The 17,268-nt window shown below is 54.0% G+C and overlaps 1 protein-coding gene across 10 annotated transcripts in view; it reads right to left on the reverse strand.

The window, feature by feature from the left end:
• SCAP (SREBF chaperone) overlaps window positions 1-17,268 on the reverse strand; it is a 101,104-nt gene that overhangs the window by 7,008 nt on the left and 76,828 nt on the right. For all 10 annotated transcript variants that reach the window (XR_012902157.1, XM_075923017.1, XM_075923015.1 and 7 more), the window contains 7 exons: window positions 16,666-16,860; window positions 13,097-13,298; window positions 11,386-11,501; window positions 2,912-3,464; window positions 1,957-2,042; window positions 1,545-1,627; window positions 620-786 (listed from right to left, as the gene is read on the reverse strand). Coding sequence is in view for 9 of the 10 variants with exons in the window: in XM_075923017.1 (XP_075779132.1) it covers window positions 620-786; window positions 1,545-1,627; window positions 1,957-2,042; window positions 2,912-3,464; window positions 11,386-11,501; window positions 13,097-13,298; window positions 16,666-16,860 (1,402 nt within the window). In the remaining variant the exon portion in view is untranslated. The remainder of the gene's footprint in view (window positions 1-619; window positions 787-1,544; window positions 1,628-1,956; window positions 2,043-2,911; window positions 3,465-11,385; window positions 11,502-13,096; window positions 13,299-16,665; window positions 16,861-17,268) is intronic.

Consider the following 17,268-nt stretch of genomic DNA (forward strand, 5'->3'; position numbering starts at 1 on the left):
GTAACCTCTTCTAGAGTCTGCAGGGGAGGGGGCTGGAATCCATCCACCAAACCAGCCTCCTGGGGCTAGCCTTCGCCCTGGGCACGGGTACTCTGCTCTGCGCACGGACACGCCCCCGGCATGGGTACTCTGCTCTGCGCACAGACACACCCCCGGCACGGGTACTCTGCTCTGCGCACGGACACGCCCCCAGCACGGGTACTCTGCTCTGCGCACGGACACGCCCCCGGCACGGGTACTCTGCTCTGCGCACGGACACGCCCCCGGCACGGGTACTCTGCTCTGTGCTTGGAAATGCCTACTAGACACGTATTCCCTTCCACACAGACACACGCTCTACATGTGTACATCAGACAAGCCCCCAGTACACATGTACATGTGTACTCCACTCCACAGACATGTGCCCTACACATGTACTTCATTCTGCAGACACCCACCCCACATGTGTACTCCACTCCACTCACGGACACCCCTCCCATACATGTGTTCTCTGCTCCGCATCCATGTGCCCACCAACCCCTCATCCCCATGACAGGCGCTCCTGGGCAGCACCCTCGCCCACATGAACAACCCCCGAACACCCACCCGCCAGGGAGAGCCGCAGCAGGGGGGCACTTACTTTCAGCGTGTGGTCCTGGCTGCCTGTCACCAGCCGCCCAGCCGCAGCCTTCAGTGCAGTGATTGGCTTCTGATGGGCACAGGACACTGTGTGGGTCAGCTGGCACATGATAAGGTCGCTGCTGCTGCACATGGGGGACGATGGGACGCTGCTCCTGCTAGGGGTTCCTGTGGGAGCACACACATGGCGGGGACACTGCAGCCTTCCACACACCACCCAGCACGCCCAGTTTTGCAGGCTTGGAGATCTCCAGCGGGGCACCGCAAAAGAGGGGTCCCCAAAGCAGGGGCCATTTCTGAGTAACTCGCCTGCTGGAGATCGGCCCAGCGCAGACAACTTCTCTGCCCTGGGGTCATTCAAATCTTCACCTCTGCATGGACTGGGCTGTCCCCAGCCCCCACCAGCTACATTTCAGAGTCCACCCCAGTGTGCACTGGCTGGGGCCTGGCTGGCCTGTCATCCCAGAGCTCCCGCTGAGATCAGAGCCCAAGCAGTCTCCCCAAGAGAGACAGGCTCCAGCCCCAAGGTCGGAGGGGAACCAGAGACCCCTGGCAGAGCTGGAAACAGGGCTCCCAAGTCCCACTCCAGTGCTCTGTCCATTGGGCCAGGCTGCCTCTCAGCACTACAGACCCAGACCTCAAAGGTACTGAGGGATCTTGAGCTCAATGGAGGTTTGGCCACCTCTTGTGGGCGGATCCAGGCTAGCTGAGGGATCCCAGGGCGTTTCCCAGTGCCCGAGGGCCTGATGTTGCAACAGCAGTGCTGATCTTCCAGGTCCGGGGCTCTCCAGGTAACTCGCCAGACTCTGGGGAGCTAATGGTCCAGGCACGAGGGCCGGCAGAGGTGCTTGGGCGCAAGTGTCAGGAAAGGGATCGGGGGGAGGGGCTGGCGTCCCCCCACATGCAGGCGCCCAGCGCTCGCTCACCTCGGAACTGCAGGGGGTTGCAGGAGGCATGGGTTTCTAGCGAAAAGAAATCCAAGGAGCCGTTCAACCTGGCAGCCACAATCCTGGGAGAGAAACAGACAGGTGAGGAGAGGCCTCTTCCCCATCCCCACAGGCGCTGAGGGCAGCCCTGGCAGCTCCTGCTGCAGAATAAACACTCAGATTTCTCTGGCTCCAGTGCCCATGTGACCCAGCCACCACCCAGAGAGGGACACCCCAGTAAACGAAGGACAGTTGGCTCAGCCAGACACCAGGGGTGCAGGCCAGAAAGGGGAGCTCCCAGCTCTGTCTGCCACACCCGGAGCTGCCTGCATCACCCCCTTGGGGCCCCGACATCTGGGCTCCTTCAAGGCGAGATCCCAGGGCCGTGAGCATCCGAAGCGGAGTCGGTTACCGGGTGCTCAGGAAGACGAGTGCTGTGATCCCGGACTGGCCCTCCTTGTTACTGCACCGGAGGGACCCCTCGATGGCATCCCACACCTGGAAGAGAGGCGGAGTCAGCGGCGCCTCGCACAGCGGCAGCGGAAGGGGAACGGAAAGTGATTGCAATAATAACGCTGGCTGTGGCCAGGCCTAAGGACCCAGCAGCTCAGTCCTGGCCTGCAGCACCCCCTGCTGGCCCAGTCTGGGAGCCCCAGCCCCACTGCTGCACCTGTTCGGAGCAGGCTGATTGGCACCAGGTTTTGAAGCAACCCCGTGACAAGGTTCAGAAGCGAGTTCAGGACGTGGCTACTCGGACTGTGCTGCCATCACCCACACTAGGGATGGCAGGGTGTAGTCGAGCACACCATTAACCGATAAGCCTGCATCCCCTCTGTATCGGGGCAACAGGTGCCATGGGGAGCTGGCAAACAGAGGCTGCTCCGCGGCAGCCTCCCATCACGCCCTCCTCCCCCTCCTTCCTCTGACACAAGGGCAGCAGCGTGGAGGGGGAGGGGAGGCAGGGGCCGGTACACGCAGGAAGCCTGCTTGCAAGCCAGCTCCCCAAGTGTATCAGCTCACGGGAGCCGCTTCTTCCTGCCGCTCTGTCAGGCCTGGCCAGGTACATCACAGGCAGGGGCTGCTCTGGCATCTGCCCATGGTGAGCCCGGGTGCCCCGCAGGCCGAGGCTCCTCCAGATGACTGCAGCAGCTCCTTTCTGTGACATGCCCAAGCCCACTGCCAGAGCATCCCCAGCCTGCAGCAGGGGCCTCGCTCCAGCCCTGCTTTGGTGGGCAGCGGCTCCACCTCAGTGGGGTGGAGCAGCCCCCACCCTTTCCTGGTAACCCGGTTCTCCATGCTGTTTAACCGGCTAACCAGCGGAACGGGATTTGACCCCCCTACTTTCCAGGGGCGCAACCTGCTCTTACCTCCAGGTTCCCGTTGCTCCGGCCAGCCACGATGAGGTTCCCCTGCAGGTCCAGGCTCCAGACAGAGCTTTCCAAGTCACCGCTCCAGGCAGAGACGGGGGAGGACTTGTCAAATCCGGCAAAAGGCTCGTCCCCAAGGCTCTTCCTGCGGGCGCTGCAGCCTCCCTCCCCAGCCCCGCAGCTCAGGCCAGCGCAGAAAGCAGCCTGTCCGGGGGGAGCCGGGAAACCAGCAAAGTTCATGCAGTTTGAAGTGCTCTGCTCCTCATAGACCTTCTTCACCAGCCTGCTGAAGTCATAGCCCGTGTCCCTGTGCCGGCCGCAGGCGGCGCGGTGCCTGGGCTCCGGCCCCACCCCCTTGGCCTGATCCGAGAAGTTGGTGTCGATGAGAGAGGTGAGGTCCGGCTGGTTGTAGAACAGAGGGGGCAGCAGGGGGCTCAGCATCCTCTTGAGCGGGTGGCTACCGTCGAAGGAATCCTCTGGCCCGTTCTGGGGGTCTGGGCTCTGGTCCCAGCTCTCCTGGTAATCAAAGATGCCGCTGCTGTCTCTGCGCAACCTGAAACACAGCAGCGGCAGGTTAGCGCTCCTGGCTGGGCAGGCCAGCAGAGGCTGCGGGAGCGGCTAGGAACAATAGACAACACATGAACAGTGACTCCATGGAGGTGTGAAAATCCACCCCTTTTCCTGGTGGCAGGGTGTCCTGCCACAAATCATGCATAGGCGAGCATGTCTGCATAGGCTAGCGAGCAGTGACTGTGTAAGGACAGGGTGCTTGCATGGGCTAGTGAGCAGAGACTGATTAAGGACAGCGGTGCTTGCACGGGTTAGTGAGCAGTGACTGTGTAAGGACAGGGTGCTTGCATGGGCTAGTGTGCAGAGACTGATTAAGGACAGGGTGCTTGCACGGGTTAGTGAGCAGTAACTGTGTAAGGACAGGGTGCTTGCACGGGCTAGTGTGCAGAGACTGATTAAGGACAGGGTGCTTGCACGGGTTAGTGAGCAGTAACTGTGTAAGGACAGGGTGCTTGCATGGGCTAGTGTGCAGAGACTGATTAAGGACAGGGTGCTTGCACGGGTTAGTGAGCAGTAACTGTGTAAGGACAGCGGTGCTTGCACGGGTTAGTGAGCAGTAACTGTGTAAGGACAGTGGTGCTTGCACGGGTTAGTGAGCAGTAACTGTGTAAGGACAGGGTGCTTGCACGGGTTAGTGAGCAGTAACTGTGTAAGGACAGCGGTGCTTGCACGGGTTAGTGAGCAGTAACTGTGTAAGGACAGCGGTGCTTGCACGGATTAGTGAGCAGTAACTGTGTAAGGACAGCGGTGCTTGCACGGATTAGTAAGCAGTAACTGTGTAAGGACAGCGGTGCTTGCACGGGTTAGTGAGCAGTAACTGTGTAAGGACAGGGTGCTTGCACGGGTTAGTGAGCAGTAACTGTGTAAGGACAGCGGTGCTTGCACGGGTTAGTGAGCAGTAACTGTGTAAGGACAGGGTGCTTGCACGGGCTAGTGTGCAGAGACTGATTAAGGACAGGGTGCTTGCACGGGTTAGTGAGCAGTAACTGTGTAAGGACAGCGGTGCTTGCACGGGTTAGTGAGCAGTAACTGTGTAAGGACAGGGTGCTTGCATGGGCTAGTGTGCAGAGACTGATTAAGGACAGGGTGCTTGGACGGGTTAGTGAGCAGTAACTGTGTAAGGACAGGGTGCTTGCATGGGCTAGTGTGCAGAGACTGATTAAGGACAGGGTGCTTGCACGGGTTAGTGAGCAGTAACTGTGTAAGGACAGCGGTGCTTGCACGGGTTAGTGAGCAGTAACTGTGTAAGGACAGTGGTGCTTGCACGGGTTAGTGAGCAGTAACTGTGTAAGGACAGGGTGCTTGCACGGGTTAGTGAGCAGTAACTGTGTAAGGACAGCGGTGCTTGCACGGGTTAGTGAGCAGTAACTGTGTAAGGACAGCGGTGCTTGCACGGATTAGTGAGCAGTAACTGTGTAAGGACAGCGGTGCTTGCACGGATTAGTAAGCAGTAACTGTGTAAGGACAGCGGTGCTTGCACGGGTTAGTGAGCAGTAACTGTGTAAGGACAGGGTGCTTGCACGGGTTAGTGAGCAGTAACTGTGTAAGGACAGCGGTGCTTGCACGGGTTAGTGAGCAGTAACTGTGTAAGGACAGGGTGCTTGCACGGGCTAGTGTGCAGAGACTGATTAAGGACAGGGTGCTTGCACGGGTTAGTGAGCAGTAACTGTGTAAGGACAGGGTGCTTGCATGGGCTAGTGTGCAGAGACTGATTAAGGACAGGGTGCTTGGACGGGTTAGTGAGCAGTAACTGTGTAAGGACAGGGTGCTTGCATGGGCTAGTGTGCAGAGACTGATTAAGGACAGGGTGCTTGCACGGGTTAGTGAGCAGTAACTGTGTAAGGACAGCGGTGCTTGCACGGGTTAGTGAGCAGTAACTGTGTAAGGACAGCGGTGCTTGCACGGGTTAGTGAGCAGTAACTGTGTAAGGACAGGGTGCTTGCATGGGCTAGTGTGCAGAGACTGATTAAGGACAGGGTGCTTGGACGGGTTAGTGAGCAGTAACTGTGTAAGGACAGGGTGCTTGCATGGGCTAGTGTGCAGAGACTGATTAAGGACAGGGTGCTTGCACGGGTTAGTGAGCAGTAACTGTGTAAGGACAGCGGTGCTTGCACGGGTTAGTGAGCAGTAACTGTGTAAGGACAGGGTGCTTGCACGGGTTAGTGAGCAGTAACTGTGTAAGGACAGCAGTGCTTGCACGGGTTAGTGAGCAGTAACTGTGTAAGGACAGCGGTGCTTGCACGGATTAGTAAGCAGTAACTGTGTAAGGACAGCGGTGCTTGCACGGGTTAGTGAGCAGTAACTGTGTAAGGACAGGGTGCTTGCACGGGTTAGTGAGCAGTAACTGTGTAAGGACAGCGGTGCTTGCACGGGTTAGTGAGCAGTAACTGTGTAAGGACAGGGTGCTTGCACGGGCTAGTGTGCAGAGACTGATTAAGGACAGGGTGCTTGCACGGGTTAGTGAGCAGTAACTGTGTAAGGACAGCGGTGCTTGCACGGGTTAGTGAGCAGTAACTGTGTAAGGACAGGGTGCTTGCATGGGCTAGTGTGCAGAGACTGATTAAGGACAGGGTGCTTGGACGGGTTAGTGAGCAGTAACTGTGTAAGGACAGGGTGCTTGCACGGGCTAGTGTGCAGAGACTGATTAAGGACAGGGTGCTTGGACGGGTTAGTGAGCAGTAACTGTGTAAGGACAGCGGTGCTTGCACGGGTTAGTGAGCAGTAACTGTGTAAGGACAGGGTGCTTGCACGGGTTAGTGAGAAGTAACTGTGTAAGGACAGCGGTGCTTGCACGGGTTAGTGAGCAGTAACTGTGTAAGGACAGGGTGCTTGCACGGGTTAGTGAGCAGTAACTGTGTAAGGACAGGGTGCTTGGACGGGTTAGTGAGCAGTAACTGTGTAAGGACAGCGGTGCTTGCACGGGTTAGTGAGCAGTAACTGTGTAAGGACAGGGTGCTTGCACGGGTTAGTGAGAAGTAACTGTGTAAGGACAGCGGTGCTTGCACGGGTTAGTGAGCAGTAACTGTGTAAGGACAGGGTGCTTGCACGGGTTAGTGAGCAGTAACTGTGTAAGGACAGCGGTGCTTGCACGGGTTAGTGAGCAGTAACTGTGTAAGGACAGCGGTGCTTGCACGGATTAGTGAGCAGTAACTGTGTAAGGACAGCGGTGCTTGCACGGGTTAGTGAGCAGTAACTGTGTAAGGACAGGGTGCTTGCACGGGTTAGTGAGCAGTAACTGTGTAAGGACAGCGGTGCTTGCACGGATTAGTGAGCAGTAACTGTGTAAGGACAGCGGTGCTTGCACGGGTTAGTGAGCAGTAACTGTGTAAGGACAGGGTGCTTGCATGCGTTAGTGAGCAGTAACTGTGTAAGGACAGGGTGCTTGCACGGGTTAGTGAGAAGTAACTGTGTAAGGACAGCGGTGCTTGCACGGGTTAGTGAGCAGTAACTGTGTAAGGACAGGGTGCTTGCACGGGTTAGTGAGAAGTAACTGTGTAAGGACAGCGGTGCTTGCACGGGTTAGTGAGCAGTAACTGTGTAAGGACAGGGTGCTTGCACGGGTTAGTGAGCAGTAACTGTGTAAGGACAGCGGTGCTTGCACGGGTTAGTGAGCAGTGACTGTGTAAGGACAGGGTGCTTGCACGGGTTAGTGAGCAGTGACTGTGTAAGGACAGGGTGCTTGCACGGGTTAGTGAGCAGTAACTGTGTAAGGACAGGGTGCTTGCACGGGTTAGTGAGCAGTAACTGTGTAAGGACAGGGTGCTTGCACGGGTTAGTGAGCAGTAACTGTGTAAGGACAGGGTGCTTGCACGGGTTAGTGAGCAGTAACTGTGTAAGGACAGCGGTGCTTGCACGGGTTAGTGAGCAGTAACTGTGTAAGGACAGCGGTGCTTGCACGGATTAGTGAGCAGTAACTGTGTAAGGACAGCGGTGCTTGCACGGGTTAGTGAGCAGTAACTGTGTAAGGACAGGGTGCTTGCATGCGTTAGTGAGCAGTAACTGTGTAAGGACAGGGTGCTTGCACGGGTTAGTGAGAAGTAACTGTGTAAGGACAGCGGTGCTTGCACGGGTTAGTGAGCAGTAACTGTGTAAGGACAGGGTGCTTGCACGGGTTAGTGAGAAGTAACTGTGTAAGGACAGCGGTGCTTGCACGGGTTAGTGAGCAGTAACTGTGTAAGGACAGGGTGCTTGCACGGGTTAGTGAGCAGTAACTGTGTAAGGACAGCGGTGCTTGCACGGGTTAGTGAGCAGTGACTGTGTAAGGACAGGGTGCTTGCACGGGTTAGTGAGCAGTGACTGTGTAAGGACAGGGTGCTTGCACGGGTTAGTGAGCAGTAACTGTGTAAGGACAGGGTGCTTGCACGGGTTAGTGAGCAGTAACTGTGTAAGGACAGGGTGCTTGCACGGGTTAGTGAGCAGTAACTGTGTAAGGACAGTGGTGCTTGCACGGGTTAGTGAGCAGTAACTGTGTAAGGACAGTGGTGCTTGCACGGGTTAGTGAGCAGTAACTGTGTAAGGACAGTGGTGCTTGCACGGGTTAGTGAGAAGTAACTGTGTAAGGACAGTGGTGCTTGCACGGGTTAGTGAGCAGTAACTGTGTAAGGACAGTGGTGCTTGCACGGGTTAGTGAGCAGTAACTGTGTAAGGACAGGGTGCTTGCACGGGTTAGTGAGCAGTAACTGTGTAAGGACAGGGTGCTTGCACGGGTTAGTGAGCAGTAACTGTGTAAGGACAGGGTGCTTGCACGGGTTAGTGAGCAGTAACTGTGTAAGGACAGGGTGCTTGCACGGGTTAGTGAGCAGTGACCGTGTAAGGACAGGGTGCTTGCACAGGCTAATGAGCAGTAAGGGTATGTCTAGACTACAGGCTTTTGACAACAGAAGTTTTGTCAACAGATACTGTCAACAAAGCTTCTGTCGACAAAGAGCGTCTAGACACATCCAGTTCTGTCCACAAAGCAAGCCGCTTTGTCAACATGACAACGTAGATGCAATAACGCCTTCTGCCGACAGAACTCTGAATTCCTCGTAGAATGAGGTTTACAGCCCTCGACAAAACAGCTGAGTTCTGTCGACGTCATGGCAACAGAACTCAGTGGTAGACACAGGTATAGTTTTGTCAACAAAAGTCCACTTTTGTCGACAAAACCCTGTAGTCTAGACACACCCTAACTGTGTAAGGACAGCAGGGCTTGCACGGGTTAGGGAACAGTGATTATGAAAGGACAGCGGTGCTTGCACAGGTTACTGAGCAGTGACTATGTAAGGACTGGGGTGCTTGCACGAGTTAGCGAGCAGTGACTATATAAGGACAGGGATGCTTGCACGGGCTAGTGAGCAGGGACTGTTACGAACATAAGAACGGCCGTACTGGGTCAGACCAAAGGTCCATCCAGCCCAGTAGCCTGTCTGCCCACAGTGGCCAATGCTGGGTGTCCCAGAGGGAGTGAACTGAACAGGTAATCATCAAGCAATCTCTCTCCTGCCACCCATCTGCACCCTCTGACAAACAGAGGCTGGGGACACCATGCCTTGCCCATACTGGGTAATAGCCATTGATGGACTTAACCTCCATGAATTTATCCAGTTCTCTTTTGAACCCTGTTATAGTCCTAGCCTTCACAACCTCCTCAGGCAAGGAGTTCCACAGATTGACTATGCACTGTGTGAAGAACTTCCTTTTATTTGTTTTAAACCTGCTGCCCATTAGGGTGTGTCTAGACTACAGGGTTTTGTTGACAAAAGTGGACTTCTGTCAACAAAACTATACCTGCATCTACACTACCGCAGAGTTCTGTCAACATAACATCGACAGAACTCGGCAGTTTTATCGACAGAGATAAACCTCATTCTATGAGGAATAACGCCTTTTGTCAACAGAGTTCTGTCGACAGAAGGCATTATTGCATCTACACTGTCCTTTGCGTCTACACTCTCGTATCGACAAAGCGCCTTGCTTTGTCGGCAGAACTGGATGTAGTCTAGACTCTCTTTGTCGACAGAAGCTTTGTCGACAGTATCTGTCAACAAAGCCTCTGTAGACAAAAGCCTGTAGTCTAGATGTACCCACAGTTTCATTTGGGGGCCCCTAGTTCTTGTATTATGGGAACAAGGAAATAACTTTTTCTTATTCACTTTCTCCACACCACTCATGATTTTATATCCCTCTATCATATCCCCTCTTAGTCTCCTCTTTTCAAAGCTGAAAAGTCCCAGTCTCTTTAATCTCTTCTCATATGGGGCCAGTTCCAAACCCCTAATCATTTTAGTTCCCCTTCTCTGAACCTTTTCTAATGCCAGTATTATCTTTTTTGAGATGAGGAGACCACATTTGTATGCAGTATTCAATATGTGGGCGTACCATGGATTTATATAAGGGCAATAAGATATTCTCTGTCTTATTCTCTATCCCTTTTTTAATGATTCCTAACATCCTGTTTGATTTTTTGACTGTCGCTTCATACCGCATGGACGTCTTCAGAGAACTATCCACGATGACTCCAAGATCTCTTTCCTGATTAGTTGTAGCTAAATTAGCCCCCATCATATTGTATGTATAGTTGGGGTTATTTTTTCCAATGTGCATTACTTTACATTTATCCACATTCAATTTCATTTGCCATTTTGTTGCCAATCACTTAGTTTGGTGAGATCTTTTTCAAGTTCTTCACAGTCTGCTTTGGTCTTAACTACCTTGAGCAGTTTAGTATCGTCTGCAAATTTGCCACCTCAAAGTTTACCCCTTTCTCCAGATCATTTATAAATAAGTTGAATAGGATGGGTCCTAGGACTGACCCTTGGGGAACAGCGCTAGTTACCCCTCTCCATTCTGAAAATTTACCATTTATTCCTCCCCTTTGTTTCCTGTCTTTTAACCAGTTCTCAGTCCATGAAAGGATTTTCCCTCTTAACTCATGACAACTTAATTTACGTAAGAGCCTTTGGTGAGGGACCTTGTCAAAGGCTTTCTGGAAATCTAAGTATACTGTATCTGCTGGATCCCCCTTGTTCACATGTTTGTTAACCCCTTCAAAGAACTCTAATAGATTAGTAAGACAGGATTTCCCTTTACAGAAACCATGTTGACTTTTGTCCAACAAGTTATCTTCTTCTATGTGTCTGACAATTTTATTCTTTACTACTGTTTCAACTAATTTGCCCAGTACTGATGTTAGACTTATCGGTCTGCAATTTAAAGAGCCCTTTTTAAATATTGCTACATTAGCTAACTTCCAGTCATTGGGTACAGAAGCTGGCTGTTAGGACAGGGATGCCTGCATGGGTTAGCGAGCAGTGACTATGTAAGGATAGGGGTGCTTGCACAGGCTAGTAAGCAGTGACTGTGTAAAGACAGGGTGCTTGCACGAGTTAGTGAGCAGCAACCGTGTAAAGACAGGGGTATGTGCATGGAGTAGTGAGCAGTGACTATGTAAGGACAGGGATGCTTGCACAGGTTAGTGAGCAGTGACTATGTAAGGACAGGGATGCTTGCACAGGTTAGTGAGCAGTGACTATGTAAGGACAGGGATGCTTGCACAGGTTAGTGAGCAGTGACTATGTAAGGACAGGGATGCTTGCACAGGTTAGTGAGCAGTGACTATGTAAGGACAGGGATGCTTGCACAGGTTAGTGAGCAGTGACTATGTAAGGACAGGGATGCTTGCACAGGTTAGCGAGCAGTGACTATGTAAGGACAGGGTGCTTGCACAAATTAGTGAGCAGCAACTGTGTAAAGACAGGAGTGCTTGCATGGGCTAGTGAGCAGAGACTGTGCAAGAACATAGATGTTTGTGCGGACTAGCCAGCAGCTTCTATGTAAGCACAAGGGTGCCTGCACGGATTAGCGAGCAGCGACTGTTTAAGGACAGGGGAGTGCTTGCACTATTCACACACTAGTGAACATACCCTTGTTTGGGGATGACAGTGAGGCAGTCTCCAGTCTGAGCATCCCACACTCGGATCTGACCCACGAGGCAGCAGCTGACGAGCAGCATCCCGTCACTGGCCAGGCACTCGATATCCTGAGGAGGAAGAAAGGTCTACACTGAGCCCATGGACCCAGCTAACCCCAGCAGGCCTGGGAGCGCTCTGCACCCTCCCGCTGCTCTGGCAGATGCCCCAGGCCAGTGATGTCCCGGTGAAAATGATTTGCTGGTGCAGGACTGCCTGGCAATGGCCTTGGAGCCCTAGGACTGTGCATACTGGCACCAGGGGGCAGACTCCAACTCTGCAGGGGTGCGGCCTAGGGAAGCGGCAGGCCCCAGCATGCAGTACGGGCTGGCTGCTTGGCCCAAGAGGGAGCACTGCATGCTGGGAGCTGTAATCTCAGCTCCAGATGAAGGCACTGTAGGCTGCAGTGTAAAACTCTGGAGTCTGCGCAGCCAGTGTGGTGCTGTAGTGTCCCAGGACCAGGCTGCATGCCGAGCAGCCGCGCTCCAAGGGGCACAGCTGCCCACGGGAAAGGCAGGGAGGAGGGACCGACATGGCTGTCAGCGTGCTGGGGAACTGGCACATTTCTATGAAGCCCGCCTGTAGAGCCCTGCGCAAATACAAAACTGGAGTCCACGCCACAGCATGAGCCACAGATATCTGCCTCCATATGCGCAGATACAATGCAGGCACCTGCGGGTTTGCAGGGCTCTCCCCACCCTGACATAAGCACCCACTCATTCTGCAGAGAACAAAGCAGGCCAGCTCCTGCCAGGGGAGTGGGGCTGAGCAGCCTGGCGAGTGAAGAGCGCTAGCTGTGCCCGTAGGCAGTGGGGCAGCAGCCGCCGAGGGCACAGACACATCATAGACTGTGAGGTGGGGTTGCCAACTGCCCAGTCACACAAACCCAAACACCCTCGCCATGTCCCCAACCCCACCCCTTTCCTGAGGCCACACCCACTCCAGCCCCCGCCCCTCCCCACTCTCACTCACTCTCACCAGGGTTGGAATGTGGGAGGGAGCTCTGGGCTGAGACTAAGGCCTGGAGCTGAGGTGCTGAAGGAGCTGTGGGGTACTGGCTGGGGCAGGGGCATGGGCATGGGGTGCAGAAAAGGGAGTGGGCTCCTGTCAGGTGGTGCTTGCCTTGGGCAGCTCCCAGTGTTTAAGGCGAGCTCCCTTCTCACCCTGCCCCCTGCCACTCCAGCAAGCGGCAGGCGTGTCCCTGTGGCTCCTGGATGGGGGCCTGAGGGTCTCCACACGCTGCCCCTTCCTGCAGGTCCCTTTGGCTGCACTTCCAGGCCAACGGGAGCTGTGGAATGGGCACTCAGGGTGGGGGGCAGCATGCAGAGACCTCCCCGCCCCCTCCCCCAGGGACGAGTGGGCCACTTCTGGGAGTGATGCAGGGCCAAGACAAGCAAGGAACCTGCACTAGCCCCACTGCGCTGCCAGACAGTCGCCTCCGGGACATGGAGTCTGATTCCAGGAGATTCCTGTCAAAATCTGGAGGGTTGGGAGCCAAAGAGGAGGGGTGCATCATGCTCCATCATCACCTCAGGTGCTACCTGCACAGTGCACGTGGGCCCCACTGACCCACAGGACTCCCTGCTACCTTCTGAGGTCTGAGACTTCCAGGTGCCAGAGTGGTAGGAGGTGGGTGTCTGACCCCCTCCGACCCAGGCCCACCTACCATGAGGTGCCCCCTGAGGACCAGGGGGACGATCTCGGTCTCGGGTGGGGAATAGCCGTAGTCGTCACAGGGCAGGTCCCCCCTCTTCCTCCGGCTGTGAGAGAGCCCGCTCTGCCCATAGGTTTTGGGGCAGAACACTCGGTACAGGCAAAAGAGCAGCAGAACCAGGAGAATGCCGGAGGCCAGGCCCAGAGCAGCTACCCTGATGAGAGAGAAGGATGTGAGCTGTGCCTAGCCACCCGATGCTCCCTACTCATTGCTTCAGAGTGCCTCCTAGCAAGCAGCTGGTCTGCTCTGGACAGGAGGCTGGCTTAGGGCTCCCAATTTACCTCCTCAGCTGGGGAGGCTGAAGTGCCTGCAGGTTTTAGGAGCCACTGCACATACAGCCTGGGAGGCATTTTAAACACCTGTTCACAGCATTAAGAACGGGGAGTGGGGGAGAGAAATCTTCATCCACAGATCACATTGTTTTATGTCCAGTAACCAACTCCTGCCTCATAAGTGCTGTTGCTGAGCCTGAAGTGTTATGCAGATGGCGGGTTTGTCGACTGAAATTTCCCCAAGACAAAATATGGAGTTTGCTGAAATTCACATTTTTCGGGGAAAAACGTCAACATTGACAGTATTTTCTGATTTGTCACTGGGGAAATATAGCTCAGTGATTTAAGAATTAGTCTGCTAAACTGAGGGTTGTGAGTTCAATCCTGGGGGGGGGGCACTTAGGGATCTGGGGTAAATCTGTGAGGGCAGTGGAGTGGGCTCAATGACCTCACAAGGTCCCTTCTAGCTCATATAAGGGGCAAGGATAGCTCAGTGGTTTGAGCATTGGCCTGCTAAACCCAGGGTTGTGAGTTCAATCCTTGAGGAGCCCATTTAGGAATTTGGGGTAAAAATTCATCAGGGATGGTACTTGGTCCTGCTGAGGAGGCACGGGACTGGACTCGATGACCTTTCAAGGTCCCTTCCAGTTCTAGGAGATAGGCAATCTCCATTTTTTTTTTAAACCTGGCTGCATGCATGGCCCTGCCCTTGCACAGTCAATCACTCCTTGCAAGCCTGTGCGATGGGAAAAGTCAGAATGAAAAGTTCCAACAGAAAACATTCGAGCGTTTCTGAACTGCCATTTTTCAGGACTGTTCCAAAGACATGTTGCTCTTCTTGTCCAGTTCAGGGTGAAAACAATCATCAACATGTAAGAATTTCCTGTGGGATGGGAACTCCGTTTTCCAAACGGCTCCAGACACGTTCTGGCCCCTCTGCTCCTGGGAGGCTGCATTAGATTGGCTCTCGCAACTCCACATTCTGACCCCCTGCTTCTCGTTATTAGTTACCTTAGAGGAGAGCCCTAAACACCCAGACTAGGACCAGGGCTCTGAACAGAAAAACAACACAAAGTGTGTCCCAGCCCTAGAGATTTGGCTCCTCAATGCAGACTGTCACGGGGCAGTCCATATGCTTTATGCAAGTGTGCTTACGAATAACTGGAATGTGCTTTAGGCAAAATATTTCTTGGAAGTATAACGTATCATGGGGAAGGTTATAATCTGCTGAGCGTGACTATTCTATGTGTGTGTGTATTATTCCTGCATTTGCAGTTAGAAATATGGAGACTAAACGCGTCTTATTACAATAGTCATGCTGAGTGAGAGCCGGTAAGGGTACTTCAAGAAAACAATGAACTGTAAATGGACTTGTTTTTCTCGTAAGCAAGGGAGGAAGGACCATGGTTGGTCCTATCACAATATGTGACATGTCACCTGATGCTAGGACCCATCATGGCTGCTGTGCTTTTAACCTGAAAGTGACCGCCTTTGGCATAGGGGGGAAGCCAAAGAACAGGGTACTCCTGCTTACCACCCAAGATGACCACTGGAAACATCTAAGGTGGAACTGGGGGCAGGACAGAGTCCAGAATGGGAGGCTGCCCAGTCTGAGGAAGAGCTTATCAGAATAGCTGAGGGTGAAGTATTCCATGTAACCGGTTTCTTGGTGTATTAAGCTTAGCTTGCGTTTTCTTAGTAACCTACATTGTTCTGCCTGCTATCTCTTATGACCACTCAAATCCTACCTTCTATACTTAATAAAACCACTTTTGTGTGTAATAAACCCCCTGTGAGTGTAACTCGGGGAGAGGGCAAAGGAAGCTGTGTATCCTTCTCTTTACCCTGAGAAAGAGGGCGAATGTGAGTTACCTTGTAGGAGACTTTAGACAGCGTAGGACGGACTGACCTGGGCTTAGGTCCCTTTGAGGCTGTGCATGTGGGTGCTGAGGCAAGTGCCCAAGGCTGTGACCCTAGCTCTGTGTCACTGCTGGAGGCGGCCGGAGGCCTGGCCCAGCAGGACAGAGTTGAGGTGTGCCCAGGAGGGCAGGAAAGTGGGCTCCGTGGGATTTCAGTGACAGTCCCAAGAGGGTGTCTGTGATGGAACCCGTCACACTTGGCTTGCAGCAGGTCTGAACAGTTTGCTTAGGATCAGACAGAGCTCCAGGCAATGAATGTGAATACTAAAAAGGATTCGGATCCAGCCTTTCAGCAGTGAGTTTGGATGCCTCCAGGCTGGAATGCCTCAAAGGGCGCTGACCTTCAGACAGCAGGTGTCAGCACTTTCTGAAAATGGCAACTCTTTAAGGATGGGTCAGGCTGAACACCCAGCAACCAAGGCCCCAAAATCACTGGTCAATTTAAAAACAAAAACCCACACACCACAACCAATCACGGACCTAGTCCTCTGCCAGCTTTTCCCCAGAGGAGAGCTACAGCCACACAGAAAGGCAAGGTCAGGGATACAAGGCAAGATGAGAAGCAGCATGATCAGGGGTTTCATGCATGCTCTGCTGCTGATGTTAGCACAGGGGAGGGGATCCATTTTTGGGTCAGGGCCACTGTCTCTCAGAAAAACACAAACGAGAAGCAAAAAACCCCAACAAGACATTCCCCCCAATTCCACTCACACACCAGAGTCTAAGGGGCCAGATCCAGGCAAGCCGGGAGCCACATCTGGCCCCCGACCCCTGTGCTAGTGGAAAGTGGACACGCCAGTTTCTCAATGGTACGGTGCTTTCCTTTGTAGCCTGGAGAGTGCTGTCTGATCCCTGCCCCCTCTCTTGTCATTTCCACCCATTAGCCTCACCTCCTGGATCTCACTCTGTTCATTGCTCAGCTGCACACGAGCATGGCTGACAGCGCACTACCCCAGCCAGCCACGTAGGCCACAGCTCTGAACTAGCAAAGCTGCCTTTCTGAGGTGCCTGCTTACCCCGCGCACACACAACGAAGGCTTACGCACACGTGGTGTTGTACCCAGAGTGTCTAGTGCATCGTGAGGAGCAGCCCAGCATTTCTTGGGGCTCAGTGCACTGGCCAACAGCTCAGGCTGCTCACCGAATCACCCCCAGCCTCTGACGACCACAACAATGGGTCTGATTTACGTAACAGAAGCATCCAGGGCTTCAGGGGCTCCCTTCAGCCCTGACCATATTCTCTCCCCAAGGACACTGCGCCCCCAGGCAACCAAGCTGCCCAAGCAGGGGGACAGAGGCAGGGCCGACAGGGGACTGTCAGCTCTCTTACTTGTAGAGTGTGATGTCCTGGTGTCCTTGCAGTTTGGGCAAGGCCTCGCGAGGCTGATCCAGCGCCTCCAGCTTCCCGAGGCTCGAAGGGAAGAACGAGTGGTAGCGATTAGCCTCCTGTGGGTGGCGCACTTCTAAGGCTTCTTGTGGATCCAGGTACAAGGTGACGGGGATTGCTGGCAAGATGCTGATGTACCTGGGGAGAGGAGAGAAAAACAAGGGACTGGCTTAGAACGGCACGATCCAGCGATGGAAAAATCCCAGGGCTGGGCCCCTCAGTGTCCTCTCTAGAGCTTTGTGCAGGCCAGGTGAGCTAGCCCAAGCCAAGGGGCTTTGCTCCGGGCCTGGAAGAGCATTCTCTAGTCTAGTGGGAGGGTGAAGAGCCAGCCCAGGAGCAGCTCATTGGGACTACCAGGATTTCAGCGATGTGAAGGCCAGAGGACCTAGTGTGAGTCTCTGCAGGGCCCAGGTCAGAGCGCCTCGCCCAGGAGCCCTACATGGAGCCAAGGCGCTGCCGGCACTGCAGCATGTCTAGCACCCTGGTTTACACTGCCCCTTCAATTCCAGAGGGCCTCAAGTGCATCTCTGCACATGTGCCTGTGGC

Source organism: Pelodiscus sinensis, chromosome 2 (assembly GCF_049634645.1).
Source record: "Pelodiscus sinensis isolate JC-2024 chromosome 2, ASM4963464v1, whole genome shotgun sequence".
NCBI lineage: Eukaryota > Metazoa > Chordata > Testudines > Trionychidae > Pelodiscus > Pelodiscus sinensis.